At 43.8% G+C, this 25,295-nt stretch overlaps 1 protein-coding gene across 1 annotated transcript in view; it reads left to right on the top strand.

The window, feature by feature from the left end:
* The window catches only part of VAT1L (vesicle amine transport 1 like), a 103,304-nt gene that overhangs the window by 22,936 nt on the left and 55,073 nt on the right, over window positions 1-25,295 (top strand). Inside the window, exon 2 of the mRNA XM_075325856.1 lies at window positions 6,969-7,098. Within this exon, the coding sequence (XP_075181971.1) occupies window positions 6,969-7,098 (130 nt within the window). The remainder of the gene's footprint in view (window positions 1-6,968; window positions 7,099-25,295) is intronic.

The following is a 25,295-nucleotide window of genomic DNA, read 5'->3' as shown; positions in this document are numbered from 1 at the left end:
TAGTGAAATGCCACTGTGTATATATAGGGTAAATTATGTTTTAGGATGACTCACATTCAGCTACACTAAACAGTGTGGACGGGCGAGCCGGGTCCCAGCTGATTCACCGCCGCTTGCCGGGAACATACTTGATTTGAAGCACTGGAGCAGAACTAGGACATTAGTAATATCAGGAGCTTTACACTTTCCAGCAGTCAATCCTCAAAGAGAAGCAATCATGCTTGGGTTCTCCTCTGCCTTAGTGCCAAACCTTGTCATTTTCTGAATTAGGAAAAGGGGACAACATTGTGGCGCCCAACGTGGGCTATGACTACACCCCAATGACACCCATATTTATATGTCGCTCCATAAACAATCTACATGGAAGTGACATCTGTTGACTCCTCTACATGGTTGGAGCACATATGTGGCACTGACGTTGCCAGCACCCTGATTTGGATTTTAGGGGTTCCTTTTTTCTGAGTAATGCTGGCTTCATATGTCCTGTGGTCATCCGTTAGGGATCCGTTTGCAAACACAACTTTATTTGTCCCTTGTTAAATATCGGATGTCGGCCAGATCCGTTTTTATCATGTGGAGTCTATGGACAACGTATATGTTAACGGATTGCTATTTAGCATTAATTTGTAATGGATCCATTAGGGAACCAGTGAATCCATTGCAAATGCAAGTACAATGGATGGCTAAATAGCAATTTGTTAACGGATCCATTGTCCATAGTCTCCAATGTTAAAAAATCAGATCTGGCAGAAATCGGTTTCCCAACGAATTCGTGACTACAGTACATGTGAACGTAGCCTAAAATATATTCTGTCTCAAAGAGACTAGAGCCTTTACACCAAACTGTCAATGAATGACTGCGTGATACATCATTCTGACTGTCTACTTCCTGTGCTTCATCACAAAGGGAGAGACAAGTAGAGAGTACTATCACTGCCTATATGAGTTAGAGGGAGAAACTAGGAGATAGCAATATCTGCTCCTACAAAATTCAGAGGGATATACAAGATGGCAATACTATCTGTGTCTGCTTCATTTATAGGGATGTAGCACTATCTGTGCTTACATAATTGTAGAGAGAGACAGGTAGGTAGCACTATCTGTGCTTACATTACTAAAAGACATAGACAAGGGGGATGTTAATTGTTGTCATGCCATTTAGAGAGAGAGTACTTTTGTTATGCTCACCGGGCGAGCAGAGATTTTAGCGAACCCACTGAGCCACAGCACATAGAAAATCCAGAGGGGCTTGACTGCAGAACCACACATGGTTTTCACCAGAGCCTCTGATAATGAGGGTGTTACGTGTGAGACCGGGTGCCACTCAGGCAGACTGATGCTGTGAAGGCTAGCCCCAGTGGTGCGGGAGCGACAGTCTCTGGAAATAGGTAACAGCATCAGGAGGTGTTGAGGTTCAGTCCGGGTTGGATGGCAGCAGCAGCTGGTATGGATACTTCACAGTAGCGGGTATCGTGGTTAGCGGCCGAGGTGGCTGCTTGTAGCAGCTTTGCCAGGTTATAGATATCAGCAGCAGTACTTTGAAATATAAACATATGTCACCGGCGGAACTACCACAATGTAACAGCATCACAGTACTAGGGTACCTGGGAACTGGCAACATATTAGACTCATTTCCCAGGCACCTTCCATAGGGTAGAGGTGCCTTAAGTACCTACAGCCTTTCAGATGACCTAAGAGGTACTTCCGTGTTAAGGATACACTGGCCCTGTAAGAAAGGAGGCATGGCCATACGCAATCCCCTAGAGCAGAAGCAGGAAGTCTGCTATGAGAACACAGCCTCCGGTAGACAGTAGCATGGAATGGAACGAAGTGGCCACCGTAGAAAAACCAGACGGTGCAGAGGGCTGACATCCCCGCCAAGTGCAGCACTTTGGATGCACCAAGATATATATATGTGTGTATATATATATATATATATATATATATATATGTGTGTATATATATATATATATATATATATATATATATGTGTATATATATATATATATATATATATATATATACATATACACAAAGCTAGCCAGCACCTTCGAATAGCAAGTGTGAACAGGTGCAAGCTGCTATGACTGCATAATACACAAATAAAATTTTAGTTTCATTACTGCTATGTGGAATATACTTTTAAAAATGAAGGTACTTCATTAACGCTGGATCCTAACTATCCATAAATTTGTAGGCTTTTAGCGCGGGAGAGTAATATTAGGTTAGGATCCTGTTGAAGAAGGACGCCTTGCCGTGGCTGACGGGCTCTTATGAATTGTCCAATATTATGTGTTATGTACCTTCATTTTTAAAGTACATTCCATATAGCAGTAATGCAAATCAAATTTCATACGTTCAATGTTCACATTTATCTTGGCTGCTCTAGTCTTATATTTGTGTATTATGCAGTCATAGCAGCTTGCACCTGTTCACACTTGCCTTGTTCTGTTTAGTGGTGCTGGTCAGCTTTTTTTTAAAATAAAAAAAAAAAATATATATATATATAGTGTATAAAGTATACAGTTCTATCTGTGCCTATAAATCCTTATAAGCCAAAGGAAATCTGCCTCTTCCTTGGCTGTTGCATTACACCGGAGAAGTGTTAATCGCCTGTGCTACATGCATATTATGACAGGTTGAGATGGCAATGCTTGTTATATCGGCATATACCTTGAGTCTCCACGTCTGGTGCTGTCAACTTTAATATACATAACTCCAAAAAGATTAGCGCAGACAGACCTAGTGCAGTCATGTTGCCATGGTTCGAGTGACTTTATTAATGCAGATTAGCTCTCAGCATGAACATATGTTATATGTAGGTTTTATATCAAAGCTAAACTAGCTAATGCTACAAATACCCATAGCTGCGAGATGTAAGAGGCATCTGCTATTTACAGTACACACCAATTATGTGATTACACTATATCAATCACATCTGCCATAGATCTGATTGGACCAGACCTCTTCTTCTACGTGATTGGATCGGAAAAACTGCATTTCCATCGTAAGAATCGCCATCTTCCTGCCTTGATTGATGTCGATCACTTGTCCTACATCATCCACAGATCACTTTGAATCTTGTGTTTGTGAGGTTAGAGCACAGTTCTGCGCAGGCGCACTTTGCTCTGCCCCGCAAATTCCTAGAAAGCGCCAGCGCCTATTAACAGGAAGTGACGTTGACACCAATGCATGCGCATTACAGGACTTTGTTCTGCCCTTACTAATGCGCAGCCCTGCGCTTGTAGCGTCAGCGTCCCTGCAGAGACGCCGACTTATTCACCGCTCTAGTCGTGTGTTACGCTCACCAAGGGGCGACGAGCTTCCGGGGGTGGACCGACTGGACCGTGCATCGGACTCCCTTGAGGAAGCGACCAGCAGCGAACCCCTATACAGGGACTGTGTGGTACTTTTCCCAAAGGGCCTAAATGCATGACTGCCAGGGACCAGAAGCAATAGTCTCTTTAAGGTCAGGTACAGCCGCTTAGACGTCCGATTCCGGTGTTTCCTGAGGAGGCACAATAGGGATGGTACTGATGCATTGTCACAGCAGGTATGACCCTGGTGGGGCACAGGTGTGGCGTCCACAGCAGGTATGGCACGGATATGGCACAGGTGTGGCGTCCACAGCAGGTATGGCACGGGTATGGCACAGGTGTGGCATCCACAGCAGGTATGGCACGTGTATGGCACAGGTGTGGTGTCCACAGCAGGCATGGCACGGGTATGGCACTGGTGTGGCATCCACAGCAGGTATAGCATGGGTATGGCACAGGTGGGGACTCCACAGCAGGTATGGCACGAGTATGGCACAGGTGTGGTGTCCACAGCAGGTATGGCACAGGTGTGGTGTCCACAGCAGGTATGGCACAGGTGTGATGTCCACAGCAGGTATGGCACGGGTATGGCACAGGTGTGATGTCCACAGCAGGTATGGCACGGGTATGGCACAGGTGTGGCATCCACAGCAGGTATGGCACTAGGATGAGACAAAGGTTAGGAATGGGTAGCAGGTGCAAAGATACAATACAATAGCACACAGGGGCCTGGATACTAGCAACACACTGTAAGCAGTGTTGCTCGGGCACCTTCTGTCAGGGAAGGCGAACTTAAATACCTTTTAGGTAACAGGTGACCTCTGAGCTCACTTCCAGGTAATGGGACGCTACCACTTTAAGAAAGTGGGCGTGGCCTCGCGCACAGTCTAAGATCACTTACCGCAGATCTTTGTGTGGCCTGGAAGCAGGAAAAAGCCGCAGGAGACTCTGGAGCAGAGTGCACGACCCGGGAGTGAGAGGGAACCACAGCAGGACCTGAATCAGGAGCAGAGCCACGGGGCAGGTGAGGGGAAGGATGCTGCCGCTGGAGGTTAGGAGTGGGGGCACGCGTGGGAGCCACACTGGAACTGGACTGGTGCAGGTGAGAGGAAGAGCGCCCCCCTCAGGACCTGGCAGGGACGGGCGTTACACCGGGTCGCGTCCTCCTCCGCACTTCCCCAGCCATTCACGTGTGCTGCTGCTTCCTTTCCCTCGCGAACCCTGTACATGACGCACAGAATTTTTGAGAGTGCACCTAAGACATACGTGTACACCGACCCTAATCTTAAAGGGCTGGCACACTATTTCTAGGAAATGCCTCTCAGCCTATGGCTAAGAGACATTGTGTATTTAAGGCACCCTCCCATTAGGGGAGGTGCCTGTGCAACGCATTCAGTTAGTCAGTATACCAGTCTGATAGCTAGTTGTTAGGTCCTGTTATCTGTACCTTCCTTCCCATACCTTTCTATCCCTGCCATGCCCACCATTTCTGTCCATCCCGCCTGCCTCAGTCACCCCGCCTGTACCTGTCTATACCTGTGTTCGTCACCTGCCCTGGTGGTCAGCTGCCACAGTCCTGGTCACTGCCCTGGGAATGGTACCCGGTGTCCGCCTCTCCTTAGTTAAGCCCCTTCCACTAAAGGGTAAGCCTGTGTCTCCCCTGTGGAAATGGATCCACTAACTCTGATGCCTCTACACCGGCTGTGAGTGTTACAACGCTTCAATTGTGCATATGCAAGATTCACAGCAATCTTATTAATCAAGGCAGGAAGATGGCGTTTCTGCCGATAGAGGAGGCACAGAACACAGACCAGCAATGCTCATCGGATCAGATCGTGCTGATATAAATATTGTGCAGGAGACTTAGAAAAGGTATGTTTTCGGATATGAAGGAGGAGTTAGTGGCTTTTATACAGGTTGCTGTTCAAGGGTATATAAAGGTCCAAGCAATGATAAGGGTCCTGCTGATTAAACAAAAATAGCAAAATTACTAACAAATTGGACTGTGACAACACAGGCATTCCTGAATTCAATGTTTTAACCTTTGCAACATGCTGGCTTCAGTTTGCATAGGAAAAACCTGCTGACAGATTCCCTTTAAGGGTATTTGGAAGTAATTTTATGCGTAAATTTCAAAACTGAAATCACCACTGTTTGTGTACATCTAAAATCTTATTTTCTGCACTCACTGTTTGTGAGTTTGTTTGTTGAAGAAGGGCAACAACAAAAAAACTTATCAAAGGAAAGCCAGGGCATTAGCTGAACATGCAGATTTAAGGGTCCCATTGATATCAATAGGTAAAATCTGCATCCAAAAGGTACATTTTTGCAACAGAAATTGACATGCTGGGGATTTTAAATAATCAACAAAAACCAACTTTTCCTTTCATTTTGCACCAAATTCTAACTTAAAACTCATGCATTATGCTGGTACTGTGTAATGGTGTGCATTTCCATGCGTAAAATTCGTGCAAAGAATCGGCACCAAATACATGAAGTACGAACCTTGCCTAATGGCCCTTTTACGTAAACCGACAATCAAGGACCTCCATTGACCCCAGAATTCTGGAATCTCCCATTTTCATAGTTGAGCATGGCACGCTTACATTTTTAATCACACAGTGAGCTGGCCAGCATTGTAAACAAGATACATCTTTAATGTATGTATTCAGTGTGATATTACTGTGTGCATGCTTGACATAAACTGCATAAAGGAAAGCTATCATTAGAAATTATAGAATCTTATGCTGATGATTTCAGAAGGAGCCTGTCTCTGAAAGAAGCTGAGGAGTGGTGACTATTGCAGCTGTGGTGTTTAGCTGCATTGAAGGACCTTGTAGTGTTTTCCTTTTAGTGTATATTTTCTCTCTGTCTATCTCCCTTACCTTGTAATATATTATTGAATTGGTGAGACTAGTATTAGTGCCAGCCTTCTCACTAGCCGGGGTGAGTTCAGGGCAAGCGAGGGCCTAGGCACATGACTGCGCCGGGGGGAATAACCCCTATAGGGAAATTACGGAGCTTAGGGTACAGACTCAGGTGAGTTGCAGTGGGTGTCCCCTAACTCCTGTCTCTATCACCATGGCCTTCTTGCTATACCATACCTGTTGTCACTTTGGTGTTGCACCACTGCACGCTGAGTGTGTGTACGCTCTGGCGTGACAGTAAAATAGCCACAATGAACTCTATTTTTTGTATTGAAACATCTAATGTGTGTGTGCAAAGATCATTGTAAACGTAGGAGGAACAGGGTTCGGTATGACATCGCTTATTGTGATTAATAGATTGTGTTATCAGCTTTGTACTTTTGCCTCTGGTGATAATGAGCCTGCTGAAAACTCTTCAGTCTGAGTGGCCAGTATGACATCTTTTTTATAAAAATTATGAGATATATATATATATATATACATATATATATATATATATATATATATATGTATATATATATATAAAACCCTGCCGATAGCTTCCCTTTAACATTAGCCCTCCACTTCTCCTAGGCACGTGTATTCATTCAGTGGAAGCCTTGTTGCATAATGGGACCCACTTCATGTTCATGTATTCTAATAGGGCAAAAAGAAAAAGGTTGTCTTTCTGCTCTTCTTTTGTCCAATAAAATTATTTTTTTTTACCTTTTTTTTTTATTTATAGTGGCCTAAATTTCATTGATTTGATGGTTCGGCAAGGAAACATCGATAATCCCCCCAAAACACCACTGGTCCCTGGTTTTGAACTGTCTGGAATTGTTGAGGCACTCGGAGGAAACGTCACCGGTTTGGAGGTAAATCTTGATGTTTTTTCCATTGATATATGACAGTTATTGCAGTCTGGTTTAAAAAAATTGGGACATAAATGATTATTAGAGAATTGATGCTGTGGGAGAAGATTATATATTTCTTATGGTGCTGTTGACATTCATTTCTCACCAAATGTCGGGAACAACCGAAACAGGCAAAGAAATCAAACCATAGATGTCCATAAATTAAATTATGTGTAATAATGAGAAATAACACAGGGAAAAAGTATTTAATACGATAACTGAAATGAGAAGTTCTTCTGTAACCAATGCTATCACTATGTTTTGCAACAATAAGTTTGTAAAAGTTTTGAGACAGCTCATTGGTTTTACCCATCATGAGATGTTTCTTGTGTGGCACCTTTTTATAAACCCTCAGTTGAACCAGCTGATATTATTTTTCACTAAGCGGCAGGATTGCTTTTTAATTACTGATAGATTTTAAATTGTGTCATGACTTTCCATGGCATTTAGTACCTCTCTGTCTTCATGTGTTCAGTACTTTTTCTCTGTGTAATTCGTCATAATTACACGTCACCAAATGTATGAACCTTCAGGATGCGAAGAGCGTGTGTGTGGAAGAATGGGCCAAAATTCCACCTGAGCAATGCATGTCACTAGTTTCTATATAATAGGATAAAGAGTTGCACACAAGTCACAATGTATACTTAAATAGATTGTGACTTGTGTGCAATTCTTTATCCTATTGTATAGTTATGTTTTTTGAGTCTTGCACCTTGTTCACACCATTGGTGTTCCAGACCTACATTCTTTAGTTTTTGTCACTAGTTTCTAGGCATCTGGAAGCTTCATCACCAACAAAGACTTTTCTTCAAAGTATTAAATAAATTTCAGTAAGCGTGTTCAATACTTCTTCCCTTTGTCATTTCTCATAATTACACGTCACCAAATTTATGGACATCTATGGTTTGATTTCTTTGCCTGTGTGGATTGGATGGGTTGTTACCGACATCTGGTGAAAAATTCATGTCAATAGTACCCTTAGAAATATATTTACTTAGAAAATTGGTGACGTGTTCAATACTTATTTCACTTGCTGGATATCTCAGCCCTTCGATTGTGCTGACGTTTTCCGTGAACAGTAAGGTTTTCATTTTTCAGTCGATGGAGCCGTGTGGGGGCTTATTTTTTTCACTCTGAGCTGACATTTTTGCTGATACGATTTGGGGGGTTTGAATGCACCTCATGAATGTGACAGCCAAAACCTCACAATTCTGGGGTTTCAATTCTTTGTCCTTTACGGCGTTTACCAATCAGGTTAGTTTTATACTTTGAGAAATCAAACTTCTATGGACAGAACAATAGCAGATATGTATAACTTTTTTTTTTTAATAGGCAAAAGTGGGGGGGTGATTTAAGCTTTAAAAAAAAAAAAACAACTTAGTTTTTATTGTATTTGTTAGTCCTTTTAGGGGACTTGAATCCGGTTAATTGCTTGTACTATATATATTGAAATGTCACAGTATATAGCAAAAATCACAGTCTACTATGAAGCGCAGCCACAGGCTGGACTTCAGTGTCGCACCGCCATGACAAGCATGTTGGTCTTCAGTAGATTCCTGATTGTCATTACAATCCATTGGCTACCCATGACCGCGTCCCCCGGGCCATGTGCTGTAACTGCTACCGTGAGAAACTGACTGCAGCATTTAACAGCAGAGATCCACCTGTGGCTGTGAGAGGCAGATGATGGCTGAATAACTGTGTGGTATCAATAAACTATAGTCGGCATGGGAGGACAGATTCCACCATCTTAAAAAAGACAGGAAGTAAATGTGATAGGTTTCCAACAACAAATGATCCCAGAGGTAACCAGCAGGCTAGCAGAAGTTGACTCTTGCTTGCCTCACCATTAATAAGCACACAGCTAGTCAACACCTGAGCCTGTCTATGTAACTCAGAAACACCAGAGAAACCATAGTGTGAAGTGTCAGAATCTGTAGTGTGAACAGCATCTGAATTTTGAACAAAACTCCATGTGACATCACCATCCATTCTGAAACAACCCACTCAAATCCATCGAACTCCGATTAGATGGATTGCCAGCTCACTATTGTGACATGCCACACCGCTCGTTATACCCAATGGACAGTAGAAGGAGGTGAAGTGAAGAGCAGAGTAAGAAAGCGAATAGATGGAGACACAGAGAGATCGTGCTGAGCTTTCTAACAAGTCTTTTACCTTTTACCCGAGTGCTGGATGTCATGGTTCCTATGTGCAGTACATTCTGTATTGTTCTGCTATGCTCTCCTGCAGAGTCGGTATATGTTGCCTATGGTGCAGAGTGTTTTGCTGATGGATGACTGCTCTGCTGGTTGTTTCACCGCACTGGGTTTCACCCTGGTCCTGGGAGGTGCTCTCGCAGATGCTGCTCGTTCCCGATGATTGCTCTGCCTCATTAGGGAGCGTGTTAGCTTAGGATGCCGCCAGTCGTACTTCCTGTTTACAGTTGAGCTGTTGGTGCTATGGTGCTCAGTGTTCAGATCTTGGTCTCTTGACTCTGGACTGCTGTTTACTCGTTTCTGCTTGTCTTCCTCTGTTTCTGTTGTTACTTGCCGGCTTCTGACCTCGGACTTACTCCTGACCACGTCCTCGCTTGCTTTCTGTGTCTTGGAACCCTGACCTTTGGCTTGTATCCTGACCTTGTCTCTGTCTGCCCCCTGTGTACTGTTGTGCCCTTCTGGTTTATGATCTTGGCCTGCCTAACTACCTCTCCATCTACTGGATGGTGTCTAGCGCGCACCTTGTGGCAGTCACTCACTGGATTAACATCGACACCAAGCATTGCTGCTGTACAATGTCCTCCATGCTACTGCTCTTCTCTCTGGGCTAAAAAAGGGAAACAAGAGCAGGAATCCATATCTGTGTGCTGTGCATATGAGACATGATAGCAGCTAGCCTCCTTCCACCAGCTCAGAGTCAACTGCACATTAGAGATAAAACCTACAGAGGGGAAAAACACAAGATAGAAGTCATACAGTGGCCAGAAATAGTGTTATTTTTCATGTACATACACTCAGGGCAGCTAATTCTGAAAAGTTACTTGAGAATGCAGTTACCATTTAAATATTATAGCAATAGTAATATTATCTGTTCCCCTAGAGACAGGAAAATATTAAAAAGTGATTTAATATGCCCTGATAATTAAAAAAAATGGGTTATTAGTCTAGCTTAACTCAAGAAATTCTATTATTCTCTGATAATATGCCCATGAATTGCGCAAAAATGTAAGTATTAATGGACAGTTTTAATTAGCTCATCTGTAATTTTCAATTTCCATTCCATATAATTGTTTAATTGTCCTTACAGTAATTGTTATTAAAGAGTCGGCTGCGCCATTGAGTATAGCAATAAGCGAACACATGGGAATACGTTTGGGGACACAATAGATTTTTGTTTTTTTTTTATGTTGAACTCTGAAATGCTAAAATTGAATGCAAGAATATAGATATGCATTACTGATTAAGCAAATCTAGGAAAAATTGAGATATTTAGCATAAAAAAATGGCCATTTCTATATTTGCCCAGTAGCCGCGTCAAGGCATATCTCGTTTCTTGGAATTTTAGAGTGCAAATGTCCTATTTTTTTGCTATTATACCCCTTCCCCATTAGCCTCAGATGATTTTATTCATCAGTAGCAGGTTCCTTCTTCCCATAAACATTGAGGTTTGAAACCCAGAGAAAAGCTTCAGTTTAGTGTAGGTTCGAAATATGCATTGATGTGGCTTGAAACAACTCGAAACGCATAACCCATTTCTATTGTAATTGTATGCTTGAATTTTTTTAAAGGGGTTCCCCACTACTAGGACAACTCCTTCTGATTCCACATGTTTCCCCCAGGTAAAATAGAAAAGCCTATACTCACGTCCGCTGACTGCGCAGTCCTAGCGGTGCTGGGGCTCGCATTCCCGGAGCTCACGTGACGTTGTGAACACCACGTCTAATCAGCTCTGGATTCTCTCTTCCCATCTTCGGACACAGAAGCAGTCAACAGGAAAGGAGCACTCAGTTCTTGTTGATTAATTTGTTAGAAGGTGGGGAGACAGAAGCTGGCGCTGATTGGTTTCGGGGCTCGCTTGAGCACCAGTAGAAGATAACAGTTGGTGCTTTTAAAATTCCATGGAGGAGGAGCTAGAGATAGTTATACGTTCTCCATAGAACTTCATGAGGACCAATAAAAGATGACACTTGGTACTTTTAAAATTCCATGGAAGAGGGAGGAGCTAGAGACATTCAGACTATCTCTGTAGAACTTCATGAACACCAATAGAAGATTGCAGTTGGTGCTTTAAAAATTCCATGGAAGATGGAGGAGCTAGAGACATTCAGATGTTCTCCATAGACTTTCATGAGCACCAATAGAAGATGACAGTTGTTGCTTTTAAAAGTCCATGGAAGATGGAGGAGCTAGAGATATTCAGACGTTCTCCATAGACTTTTGTGAGCACCAATAGAAAATGACAGTTGGTGCTTTTAAAATTCCATAGAAGAGGGAGGAGCTAGAGACCTTCAGATGTTCTCCATAGACTTTCATGAGCACCAATAGATGACAGTTGTTGCTTTTAAAATTCCATGGAAGAGGGAGGAGCTAGAGACATTCAGACGATCTCCGTAGAACTTCATGAGCACCAATAGAAGATGGCAGTTAATGCTTTTAAAATCCCATGGGAGAGACAGGAGCTAGAGACATTCAGACAATCTCCATAGAACTTCATGAGTAGAGTTGAGTGGATCGGTCATAATCCGGGTTTGGCGGATCCGGATCGTGTTGCCGCCGAAGTGGGGAACGGGATCCGGGACGAGAGAGAGAGAGAGAGAGAGAGAGAGAGGAAGAGAGAAAGAGAAAAAAAAAACAATCGGATCCGGATCGTGCACCCCGAATCCCGGGTACTGGTCGGATCGGGCTCTCAAACCGTGCGGATCCGGATTTTGCGGATCCGGGTCCGCTCAACACTATTCATGAGCACCAATAGAAGATAACAGTTGATGCTTTTAAAATACCATGGAGGAGGGAGGAGCTAGAGATATTCACACGTTCTCCATAGAACTTCATGAGCACCAGTAGAAGATGACAGTTGGCGCTTTTAAAATTCCATGAATGAGGGAGGAGCTAGAGACAGTCACACGTTCTCCATAGAACTTCATGAGCACCAGTAGAAGGAGACAGTTGGTGCTTTTCAAATTCCATCGACAAGGGAGGAGCTAAAGACATTCAGATATACCCCATAGAACCTCATAAGCACCAATAGAACATGACACTTGGTGCGGAGGAGCTCAAGACTTTCAAATGTTCTCCGTAGAAGTTCACCAATAGATGACGGTTGGTGCTTTTAAAATTCCATGGAAGAGGGAGGAGCTAGAGACATTAAGATGTTCTCCAAAGAACTTCATGAGCACTAGTAGAAGATGATAGTTGGTGCTTTTAAAATTTAATGGAGGAAGGAGGAGCTAGAGATATTAAGATGTTTTCCATAGAACTTCATGAGAACCAAATAGAACATAACAGTTGGTACTTTTAAAATTCCATGGAAGAGGGAGGAGCTAGAGACAATCAGATGATCTCCATAGAACTTCATGAGCACCAGTAGAAGATGACAGTTGGTGCTTTTAAAATTCCATTGAAGTGGGAGCAGCTATAGACAATCAGATGATCTCCATAGAACTTCATGAGCACCAACCGCTTATCTCAGCAATGAGAAACGAGAAAGTTTTTATTCACTGAAGGCAGAGATTCCCATGAACATTGAGAATGAAAGATCAGTCCAGGAAGAGAAAGAAACGGATTTCTCTAATAAGATATATTACACAGTTTCTTATTTTCATATGTATTGTTGATTTATAAAATAAAAATGAATATGACGTTACCCCTTTAAGTTTGGGTTTTTAACTTTTGTGATCCCCTAGAGCAGCACTTCATAAACTTTACCTCTTGGGGGCTCCACGGCAGATTCTTGGGGCGGCCGCCATGTAATTGTGAATGGGTGGGCACATGTTGCTGAATTATTGCGGAGTGATGTATACCGTCACGGGCCTGGTGTGGCCTCCTGGGGTGCAGCTCACTAGAGAGAGGCCCCTCACTGTTTGACATGAGGTCGGGGGCATCGATGAAAAAAAAAAAAGAAGTGAATCCCGTCTTTTTTCAGTTCTAATTGAAGTCACGGGGCCTAAGTTTTACTTGTTGCTGCGATATGACAGATCTGCCCTCTCCATGGCAACCGTGCCTGGTAAAATGAATAGCCGGGCCCTCACTGTGGGGCGGTAATTAAAAACGTGACCGAGAGCCATATTTGACCTTTTCACTACAGGGAAAACAAGAGGAAGGAGCTTTAATGATCATTTCAACAGCTCCTAACACAATACCCTAATCCATCGTACAATGGAGCCTCCGCTGCCCATGTGAACGAGCATCAATCAAAACAAAGGAGACGCCTGTATACCCACCGGTGCCCACTCAAATGTCTCATGTATGGAAGATTAGTCAAGATGATTTTATATTAAAGACTATCCATCTTTTCCATTTTTTTAATCTATAAATCAATAGTACATGTGAAAATATCAGAGAAATCTGCTTCTTTCTCCTCCAGCTCCTCCTCCTACATAGAACTTTAAAAGCACCAACTGTCCTGGAATTTCTGGACGGTTGGCAACCTTGTGTCATGCCATGTTCGGAGCTGCACACGTCATCAGACAAGCAACCTGAGGCTTCTGGATTGTTCAGCCAGAGCCGGGTGTCGGCTGGTTCAGGTTCTCTGGTCTTCAGCTCTGCAGGAGTTAATTTCTGCAGACTGGTGAGCAGGACCTAAGAGCTCAGGTTGCTAGTTGCCACGTGTAGCTGTCTCCTTCCTATTTAAAGCACGGTTTTCTTCAAGTATGCACCGACGATAGCTTCAGCATAACCTACAGCGATACCGGTCTTAGTGGTGTTTCTCCTGGTTATGGTTATCCGTGTTGCGCTTTTGAGTGGTGTGAGCATTTTATTGTTGTTTTCATTGTTCCCCCCTGTACACATATTGTTTCTCCTGTGTGTTTTGAGAGCTGTGTATGAGTTTCCATTCTCCCTTGTCTGTGTCATTTTGTGGGGTTTTGTCCTTGTGTTTTCCAGCCTGCCCCAAGGGTAGGAGAGGGGGAGTAAGATCAGTGCTTGGACAGGAGTTAGGATCACGCTGGGGACAAAGACCTGGCTACCATCAAGCCTACCTCTGAGATAAGGGACAGCACAGGGTCTCAAGTCTGAGGACCAGCCTAGGGTCACTTGTCCCGTCATTACATACCCCATGATACCCTGGCTGTTGGTCAGGGATCTTCTAGTTTATGAGGTCTTGTCTGATGTCTGATTTAGGGGCCTAAATTATTTAGGGATCTGTTATTTATGGACAATTAATGGATGTGTTCTCGGGTCTGATAATTTAGTGGTCTGGGGTCTGATAATTTACGGATCTGTTCTCAGGTCTGATAATTTATTGGTCTGAGTTCTTACCATTCTCAGGTCTGATAATTTAGTGGTCTGGGGTCTGACAATTCTCAGGTCTGATATTTTATTGGTCTGGGGTCTGACAATTCTCAGGTCTGATTGGTCTGGGGTCTGATCATTCTCAGGTCTGATAATTTAGTGGTCTGGGGTCTGACAATTTATGGATCTGTTCTCAGTCCTGATAATTTAGTGGTCTGGGGTCTGATCATTCTCAGGTCTGATAATTTAGTGGTCTGGGGTCTGACAATTTACAGATGTTCTCAGGTCTGATAATTAAGTGGTCTGGGGTCTGACAATTTACGGATCTGTTCTCAGGTCTGATAATTTGTTTGGTCTGGGGTCTTACCATTCTCAGGTCTGTTAATTTATTGGTCTGGGGTCTGACAATTCTCAGGTCTGATATTTTATTGGTCTGGGGTCTGACAATTCTCAGGTCTGATATTTTATTGGTCTGGGGGTCTGACAATTTATGGATCTGTTCTCGTTCTGATAATTTAGTGGTCTGGGGTCTGATCATTCTCAGGTCTGATAATTTAGTGGTCTGGGGTCTGACAATTTACGAATCTGTTCTCAATCCTGATAATTTAGTGGTCTGGGGTCTGACAATTTATGGATCTGTTCTCAATTCTGATAATTTAGCGGTCTGGGGGTCTGACAATTTACGGATCTGTTCTCAATTCTGATAATTTAGCGGTCTGGGGGTCTGACAATTTACGGATCTGTTCTTGGTCTGATAATTTAGTGGTCTGGGGTCTGATGAATTTATTTTGTTGTCTGGTCTGGAGGAAAAACTCCTCTATATAAAAACGATAACTATTGTGATATTAATATATACTGTATTTTAGATACTAACCACTGAGTCACTCTACTCTAGACCAACAGGATTATGATCTTTCCTAGACCACTGTGGATAATGGATAATATTAACCCCATCAACCCCCTAGACCACCAGTTATACTATTGTTGTAGCTGTTCTGTTTATAGTACCCATGAGGGGTCTTCCTACCACTTCACCCATCCACCCTCAGTGTGGACACCTACTCCCGGTCAGCAGAGGCCATTTGGGGTCCGTAGTAAACTACAGAGGGTTCAATGCTGGGACTCTTAGAACATACATTATTCAATAGTTTAGGTAATGCATATATCAATGTTTTTACAGCTATATAAAGCAGTAGACAGAACAACAATATTTGCATACAGGTTTGTATAATGCCAGAAACCCAACCTGCTATGCCTTTAAACCAATTGGCTGGATTCATAAAAGAAAATGTATTTCCCCACCAGGAGTCCTTGTTGGCATCGTGCTCTTTTAACCATTTATCCCTAAGTTCACTTGTTTTCTGTATATCTGCTCTAACCTGGAGGTTGCCTGCAGGGTCAATGTAATGGCAACAGGCAGGACCAATTATTTGACACATTCCGCCGTCTTTTGCTGTCACAAAGTCTAGCACTATAGTATGCTGGTTAGTGACTACAATTAATTGTTTTTGTATAGCATTGGTAGCATTTAGAATCTCAAGAACCCGAAAAATTTGATCATCCAGGTAGTCAGTGGACTCTACTAGCTTGTCCCACATTTGCATTAAGAAAGGGTGTATGAAAATAGCAGTAAATACCTTATTTGCTTTTCCCAATTCTACTACATGAGGCCTACCATTTGGCCGGGGTTTATTATCTGCTGCTCGTTTATACAAGGTATGAATTGGGACAGCTGCTACATCTACTTCACTATGAGGAACTATGAAAGTGGCTGGTGTAAGTCTGGCAAGTGTGCAGACCCCTCTCATGTCAGGGCTCACCCACTTGTGAGCACGATTCCCACAAACCAAAAACACTCCCTCTGGGAAAATACAAAAGTGAGTTTGACTTTGTACACAATAAAGCAGATTCAGAAGCCCCTTCATGACTTTATGAGCACACCACGTATTGTTCATTTGTTTTCCGGTCATACCCGAGATACAGCTACCCCGCTCCCTCCTAAAAGTCCGTCTAATAAATGATGATGTACAGCCCTCAATACCCTTCTGATATACTGTCTCATTGTCCTTGGTTGAGTCATGTGTATGTATATAGAAACAGTTATTGTCTTCTCCACAATTTCCAACACCATTGTATTGAAGACTGAACCATAATCCATCATGGGGAATGGGGCCCGAATGAGGAATCTTAGTCTTTATTTTGGCAATTATGCCCATGTCTGAATCGTATTCCATCCACCACGAGTATCCATCGGGTCGAGTGATATTTAGCTGGAACCAGGGTTTAGTGACCCATCCAACTATAGTCAATGTAGCAGATACATCACGAGGTACATCTTCTCCCAAAAATCTAGATTGAGTCCAGGTTTCATTGTGTATACAGTCTGGTACCAATACCTCCTGTGGTTCCAGAGGTAAGGCTAAATAAGGCATAGTCTTTGAAGAAATAGGACTGTGTGTGCAGATCCAACAGTCTTTTGGCTTTTCTCCCTCCATGTCCTCAGTAAGAGAAATATGGTGGCGAATGAGTTTATTATCCCAGTCCGTATTAAAAAGTTCGCTCAGTGTCTTTGTTTGTTGCAGCAACCCTGCTACACCTAGCAGGATAATTAGCAAGACTGTCATTCTGCCGGTGGAGTGACCTTTTTACAGTGACTGGCGTGGATCCAGGTGGGTTTTCCCTCAAGTTTCACTGAGGTGGATGTGGTCAGCTGGACTTGGAATGGGCCATCAAAGCGTGGATCTAGGCTCCTTCTCACGTGTCTGCGCACGACCACCCAATCACCTGGATTCAGCTGATGCACATCTGCACTTGCATTGGGATCTGGAATGGATGAAAAGACATGTTTATGCACCACATTAAGTCTTTCCTGTAAGGCCTGGACGTAGGCTGTCATAGTGCCGTGTTGCATCTGTAACACTTGTGGAAAGTAGAGACCTGTTTTTGGGGCACTACCAAAAAGGACTTCAAAAGGAGACAAGCCTGTCTTCCTATTTGGAGTGTGTCTGACTGAAAAGAGTGCCAGGGATAAGCACTCTACCCAATTCTTTCCTGTCTCTGCCATGGCCTTTTGAATTTTTAGTTTAAGTGTCCCGTTTAATCTCTCTACTTTTCCACTGCTCTGTGGATGATAAGGGGTATGGAATGCCTGCTCTATTCCCAGGGCCTGCATAATGTCCCTCATTATTTCTCCAGTGAAGTGTGTACCCCTGTCACTTTCTATGGCTTCTGGGATGCCATACCGACAGACTAGTTCCTTCATCAGTTTTTCTGCAGTTGTTTTAGCATTTGCACATTTTACTGGATAGGCCTCAACCCATCCTGAGAAGAGATCTACACATACCAGGACGTATTCATACACTCCTACCTTGGGTAGTTGTATGTAGTCTATCTGCAGTCGTTGAAACGGATAGAGCGGTTTGGGTGTTGCTTTCTTAGGGACTTTTACTGTTTTACCTGGGTTGTGTTGTGCGCAGATAATGCAGGATTGTACGTGTTTGGAGGCTACGTAACTGAAGCCAGGAGCGATCCAGAAGGCATTCACCTGGTTACACATGTGACTTTTTGAGGCGTGAGTGGGGCCATGTGTTGCTTGTGCCATCATAGGGAACAGGGACCTTGGTAAACACAACCTGTCCTTACTTTCCCATACTCCATTCGAGTTCAGCCCAGCTCCCATTTTCCCCCAGTGTTCCTTCTCTGTTTGGGCAGCCTGATGCTGGAGGGATTTCAGGACATCCAGACTCACTGTGGCTGGGACTTGCTGGCTCCCTGCCACTATCCTCTGATCCCTAGGCCTCTTTGCCGCTGCTTTCGCAGCCGCATCCGCCCTTCTATTGCCCGCTACCTCCAGTGAGTCACCTTTTGTGTGTGCTTTCACCTTAATGATGCCAACCTGGACTGGTAACATTAGTGCCTCCATTAACTGTTTTACCAATTCTGCATTTTTAATAGGCTTACCAGCTGACGTAAGAAAAGCTCTACTTCTCCAGATAGGGCCAAAATCATGACAGATCCCAAATCCATACTTTGAGTCTGAATAAACATTAATTTTCCTACCTGACCCCGCTCTACACGCCTCAATGAGCGCTGTTAGCTCCGCCTCCTGCGCGGACATGTGCGGCGGGAGTGGTTCAGCTCGGATTACCTCATGCGAGGATACTACTGCATATCCAGTGTAGAATCTCCCATCCAGGTGGTATCTGGAGCCATCTACAAAAAACTCAAAATCTGCATTAGTAATAGGTGTATCATAGACATGTGGAAAACCTGCTGTCTCCTGACTCATCAGCTCTATGCAGTCATGCTCGTGCGTCATGTCAAAGTATTCATCCTCACTTGCTACCATTGTCACCAATTCCCCCTTTTCTGAATCTACTGGCAAAAGGGTGGCTGGATTCAGAACATTACACCTCTTGAGGGTGACATACTCAGGAATCAGAAGGGCACATTCAAGTCTGAGCTGTCTGGCCATAGACAGGTGTTTTGGTTGGACTTGCACAAGTATAGCATGAATGTCATGCGGGGAGTAAATTGTTAAGGGAAATGTCAATGTGATCTCGCAAGCTTTCCCTAGCAGTACTGCAGCAGCCGCTACAGCACGGACACACGTGGGTGACCCTCTGACAACTGGGTCCAATCGCGCTGAGTAGTAAGCTATTGGTCTTTGTTTGTCACCATGTTGCTGTGTGAGGACGGCTGTCGCATGCCCTCCCTGTTCTGTGCAAAACAAGAAAAATGGTTGATCGTAATTTGGAATACCCAGGGCTGGGGCAGATACAATGAGTAGTTTAAGGGAATGAAAGGAATCAATAGCTTCCTGAGTGAGGTCAAAGGGGTCAGATGACAGACAATCATAGAGGGGTTGCATCATTTGCGAGGCAGACCTTATCCAAGGCCTGCAGTATGACACTAAGCCCAAAAAGGTGCGCAGTTGCCGGTGGGACCTGGGTAAGGAGAGATTTTGGACTGCTTGTTTTCTCTCCTCAGTCAGGTGTCTCGTACCTTCAGAGATACAGTGACCCAAAAATGTTACCTTTTGCTTACAGTACTGTAATTTTTCACGTGAAACTTTGCAACCATTCTCTGCCAGAAAACACAACAAAGAAATTGTGGCTTCCTTGCAGGACGTCTGGTCTGGACAGCAGAGCAAAAGGTCATCCACGTACTGCAATAGCGTAACCTGTGGATGAGGCGGTTGCCACTGCTCCAGAATTCCTGCCATAGCTGTAGAATAAATGGTAGGTGAATTCATTCCTCCTTGCGGGAGGACTGTCCACATGTACTGTTTCCCCTCATGTGTGAAGGCAAAAAGATACTGACAGTCAGGGTGTAGAGGCACTGAGAAAAAGGCATTTGCCAAATCAATTACTGTAAAACATTTGGAGGTCCCTGGGATTTGTGACAGTAAGGTATGTGGGTTTGGAACAATTGGTGTTACACTCTCAGTGACAGCATTGACAGCTCTCAAATCATGCACCATTCTGTACGTGTCAGGGGAACCTTTGGGCCCTTTTTTCTTGATTGGATACAAGGGAGTGTTACAGGGGGAGGACCTTTGTACTAGAGCCCCTGCTTCCACATATTCTCTTATATCTCTGGTCAGGGCCATTGATTTGGCTGGACTTAAGGGATACTGTTTTAAACAAGGAGGAGTGGAGCCTTCTTTTAATTTTATCATGACTGGGGGAATAGGAAGCCGACCAACATCAGTTTTTCCCTTTGCCCATACAATGTCTGGAACTTGTTGCATTGCTATGTCTTCACTAGTTCTGGTATCGGACACTCTCGCAGATTTGGACATGTACACCATTGCTGCAATCTTGCACAAGTGTTTGTCAGAGAGGGGACTTGTGACTGTAATACCTTCTGGGGTGTATTGTATGGTAGCCTGGATAGCACTTAACACATCAGCCCCCAGCAAATTCATAGGAGTGTTTTCACTAACAATAAGCTTTGTGAGAATTTCCTGGCTATCTTGTAATCTCAGCTTCATCTGTTTTGTCAAGGGAGTTTCAGACACCAATCCCTCCACCCCAACACACTCCACAGTCTCGTCAGTGATCATATCTGGCTTTATCAGGTCTTTATGTACCACAGTGCCGGCTGCCCCAGTGTCAATTAAAAATTCTGCCTCTTTCCCCCCTGGCATGGTTATGGTCGTAAGTAAGGTGGGACCAGGTCCTGAGGGAACGAAAACAGGGTACACATTTGTCACTGGGTTGCCAGTTTCCTAGGTCAGAGGCAAGGGAGGAGGGAAATCAGTCTGCTCACTCTCCTTTTTGGAGTTTTTGCACTGTCTGGCATAATGTCCATTCTGTCCACAATTCCAGCACTGTACGGTCGCTCGGTCACCTGGTGCCCCCCCCCTCTGTTTCCACTGTCTTCCTTGTGCTCTAGCATACATAACTGGTCGCTTGCATTTTGTCAGTTCAACCCCCTTAGCTACTTGCAGAAGGTCTGTTGGGTCCATGTTTCTCCACTCAGGTCTGGCTGTCTGTACTGCTTCTCGTAAAAACTTATTCATACCGTCAATGAATGCATTCACCAATATTTTGATATCAAGGTCGTTTCTTGCACTGTACCCCATGTCTGTCCACTTCAGCTGTAACCTCCCAAAGTACGTCTCTATACTCTCCCCTTTTTGCTGTGTCACGTCAGTCATCAGTACAGACTGCTCTGTTTGTTTCTTTGTAGCCCATCCTTTCAATGCCTCACAGTACGTCATTCCAGACCTCTCAGACTCAACGTCCATGACCCATGATTGCTCCTTCATCATATCAGTATGCGTCTTAATTATGTGTCCCAGCACGTCACCTGCTTTTGCAGTCACCAAACTCTCGAGGTCTGCCCAAGTGCATTTATAAGTCACCTGTATTGTCTGTATTTGCCTGTAAAATGGGAAAGGTTGGTTTTCAGGGTCAGGTAACTGTTTCAACATAGCTAGCTGGTCAGAGGGGCTCCAGGGGTAATATTCCTGTGTCTGTCTGATTCTTGTGACCTTCCTCGGTCGGGATGTATCTGATTTTTTTGTACTGGTCCCAGCGCGTTCTTTCCTTTCCTCACCGTCAGCTTCCTCCGCAAAACTCAATTCCTTCACTACCTCTGTCTCAGTGTCAGCGTCCTCTGTCATCACATGTGATCTGGTTCGAACAGGATTTAGTGCAATCCGCTTAGGGCGAGTAACATTACATGTAGCACAAGTACCTCTCCAGTCTGGGTTTTTCTGACTACAATGTTTACAAGTCCATTCATCTGGTCTGGGTTTCTGCTTATGAGAAGGGGGGGGCGGTAGCAGTCACAATTCCTGCTTTTGGTGCATTAAAACATTCATAATACACATTATTTCCCGCTGTGGTCTCTTTATATCCACAATGCTGCACCTCTTCAGCCACACGACACCATTTATTTACTTGTTGCTCTACCCTCTTGTCTTTTATCCAACCTCTCTTTTCTTCCCTGAATCTGTGCCATTTCTCAACATCCAAACATCCGTACTCTGGCATGTCTGCCTTTTTGAGTATCGGTCTGACATTTTTCACTGCTTCTTTGCCTTCTCTTTCTTGCACTATCTGTTTGGCTGTTTTGGATCCTGCTGGAGCCCCACGCTGCACACTGAACAAGTTGCCCATGGCTTCAACTTATTCCCACACAGCCCACCTTTCTGCAAATGCCCTCTCAGTGTCCCTGAACCTTGTTAACAGGCCACACGTCTCCTGGCAAGTCAGAATGGGCTCTCAAGTGGTAGCAAGAAGGCTCAATCAGCATTCACTCTCACCTGCTACACTTGTAGGGCGTATTGGGAAGGGTTAAAAAACACCTCTCACCCAATAGACCAGATGACTAAAGCAGGAAGGACCAGGTGTGATAGTCCTCTCACCTGCTAGACCACCTCCATGTAAGTGGGAAGGCCACACGGCTCTCTAACCCACTTGACCTGATGTGTGCAGTTTGGCTACTCCATGCTGGTCCTTTACAAAGTATTTCAGCAACAAACGTAAGAGTTAAACCAAAACAATTAACAGAGCTGACTTCTCACAGAGGGCAGAAAATCGCGCAGCTGTTCACTTGACCCCTCCCAAAAGAATGTCAGCCAGCGCACAGTTTGTTTAGCAAGAGTCTTATCTCGTTCAGATTCAGCTTCCAAAACACAATCCTAATACCCACTGGTATAATACACAATCCCTGCAGAAAATTGAGACCACTTATATACCTTCACAGCACTAATATTCTACTTTACTATAAAACCTTCATCCCCATTTTGAGGGGAAGAAACACACAATATCTCACTATAAGGACAGATCCCAGGACCACTTGTCTTACTCATTCATTGATTCCAGAAGCATAGGTAACAATACACCTTCCAAGGATCAGTTAACCTCACATGCAAATAAAATTATCTAAACCGCTCTTGATACTGATGGGAAAAAATACATATGTCAGGTATCCACTCAAATACTCTATATGGCTATGCCCTGTGACATTTCACAACCGGAACATCTTTTCACAGTCCACAGTATGACATATAACCATTAGACTTATACATACATATTATTTCACCAAGTCTCTTATCACAATTACTTGTCACTTTGTTATTCAGAGGCTTCTCATCAATATACAACAACCTATTGCCTCCCTACTTTATCTAGGCATTAATATGAAACCACTTATGAACACATATCCCTAGACCAGAGTATTGCCACAAAAACACAAAACACAGCAACACAGCAAATGCAATTATACAGAGACTGTCCCAAATTCCGTGCTATGCACTCTATGCAATCAGTTAATGGACGGACAACAGATTATCTTATTACTCTATATTTCAACTCTCATTCAGACATGCATGAAAAAAACAATACTCACTGGTGATGCCAGAGTTCTTGAACCGTGTGTACAGCCTTACCCAGAATATTCGGGAAATCAGAGAGAGTGAAATGAAGTGTAAGAATAAAGCTTCTCACCTTGCTGCAGCTGAAATTTCACTGTCTCAAGAGTCCCCAAAACTTCTTCCGAATAGGCCGGTTGGCCACGGCCCCACGTTGGGCGCCAAACTGTTGTAGCTGTTCTGTTTTGTCACAAGTCAGCTTATGGGATCACCAGTGAGGTTCTCTTGAGTTAGGCCTCTTCAGACCTAATCAAGATCGAGCGCTCGGAGAGAAAAGACCAGCATCCATGTGGGCATGATCAATTTCTTCTGTTTATTTCATCAAAGTACAGTTTATTTATACCATTTACAGATCAATGTGATATTGCAAAAGAAAAAGAAAAAACTTCGAGCTGAACTTTACTAATTGTTCATATGACCTTTAAGTTTTAGCAAAACAAAAATGTAGAGTCATGCATATGAGATAAGAAGAACATTTAGAAACCATAATAATCCTTGAGTCTGTCTCTTATTCCGTAGGCTCCATAATGACTATGAACTACCATCAGATATACTTACTAATAACAATAAATCTTTAATAAAGAAAAAGAGAAACTATTAACCCTTCTATATCACTATGTACTAACCTCCAATCCACTGCATACCCCCATGGATATGTAGAAAGTTGGTAAAGTGAGTAAAAGGGGAGTTTACTATCTATCTCTTATCTCAGGATAATTGGAAACACCGCTTTAAAAACCTAATCTCCTTTTGCCGAAATGTTGTCTAATCTAAATTTAAAGGGCTTTAATGCAATGGGGCATTTTAGGATTCTTAAGGCCCACACGTCGATTTATCGTGCGATCGCACCCGCCCCCATCGTTTGTGCGTCACGGGCAATTTGTTGCCCGTGTCGCACAAAGTCGGTAACCCCTGTCACACGTACTTACCTCCCGAACGACCTCGCTGTGGGCGGCGAACATCCTCTTCCTGAAGGAGGAGGGACGTTCGGCATCACAGCGACGTCACACAGCGGCCGCCCAATAGAAACGGAGGGGAGGAGATGAGCAGGACATAGCATCCCGCACACCTCCTTCCTTCCTCATTGCCGGCGGGGCGCAGGTAAGCTGTGTTCGTCGTTCCCGAGGTGTCACACGGAGCGATGTGTGCTGCCTCAGGAACGATGCACAACCTGCATCCAGGAATGTGTCCAATATTTTAAAAATGAACGACGTGTCAACGAGCAACGATAAGGTGAGTATTTTTGCTCGTTAACAGTCGCTCGTAGCTGTCACACGCTACGATATGTCAAACGATGCCGGATGTGCGTCACTGAATCCGTCACCCCGATGACATATCGCCCGATATATCGTAGCTTGTAACGGGGCCTTTAGTTTTAGCAATTTGTATCAGATCTCCACCAAAGAAATCCTCTGACATGTCTTAGAGGACATATTGCTTTCCATAAATAAGTAATTTATTTTTACCTGGTGTAAATGCCACTGTTCTCCTGAATCCGGCGTTGTCTTTCTTTCATTCCTACGCCTCACCGTTCCTGAGATATGGCCTCTCTTAATGGTTTTTAATATTAGTTATTTAAAGGAAGTGGGCGTGTCCCTCAACTCCCTTATTTGGGCATCTTTTTCAGGACCACACCCAACTGTATAAAAAAACCTAAAAATGTATGCAACAAAGAAAGGGCCATATCTCAGGAACGGAGAGGCGCAGAAACAAAAGAAAAACATCGCCAGATTCAGGAGAATAGGGGCTGTTGTGAATACGTTTTCCAGTTTGGGGCTCCCTCTTGTGGTCAGTGCCGGCGGTGCAGTTAATGTGTGGAATGA

This window comes from Anomaloglossus baeobatrachus, chromosome 10, assembly GCF_048569485.1.
Source record: "Anomaloglossus baeobatrachus isolate aAnoBae1 chromosome 10, aAnoBae1.hap1, whole genome shotgun sequence".
NCBI lineage: Eukaryota > Metazoa > Chordata > Amphibia > Anura > Aromobatidae > Anomaloglossus > Anomaloglossus baeobatrachus.
Note: the sequence above shows the minus strand (reverse complement) of the source record. Positions and strands in the feature narration are given on the sequence as shown.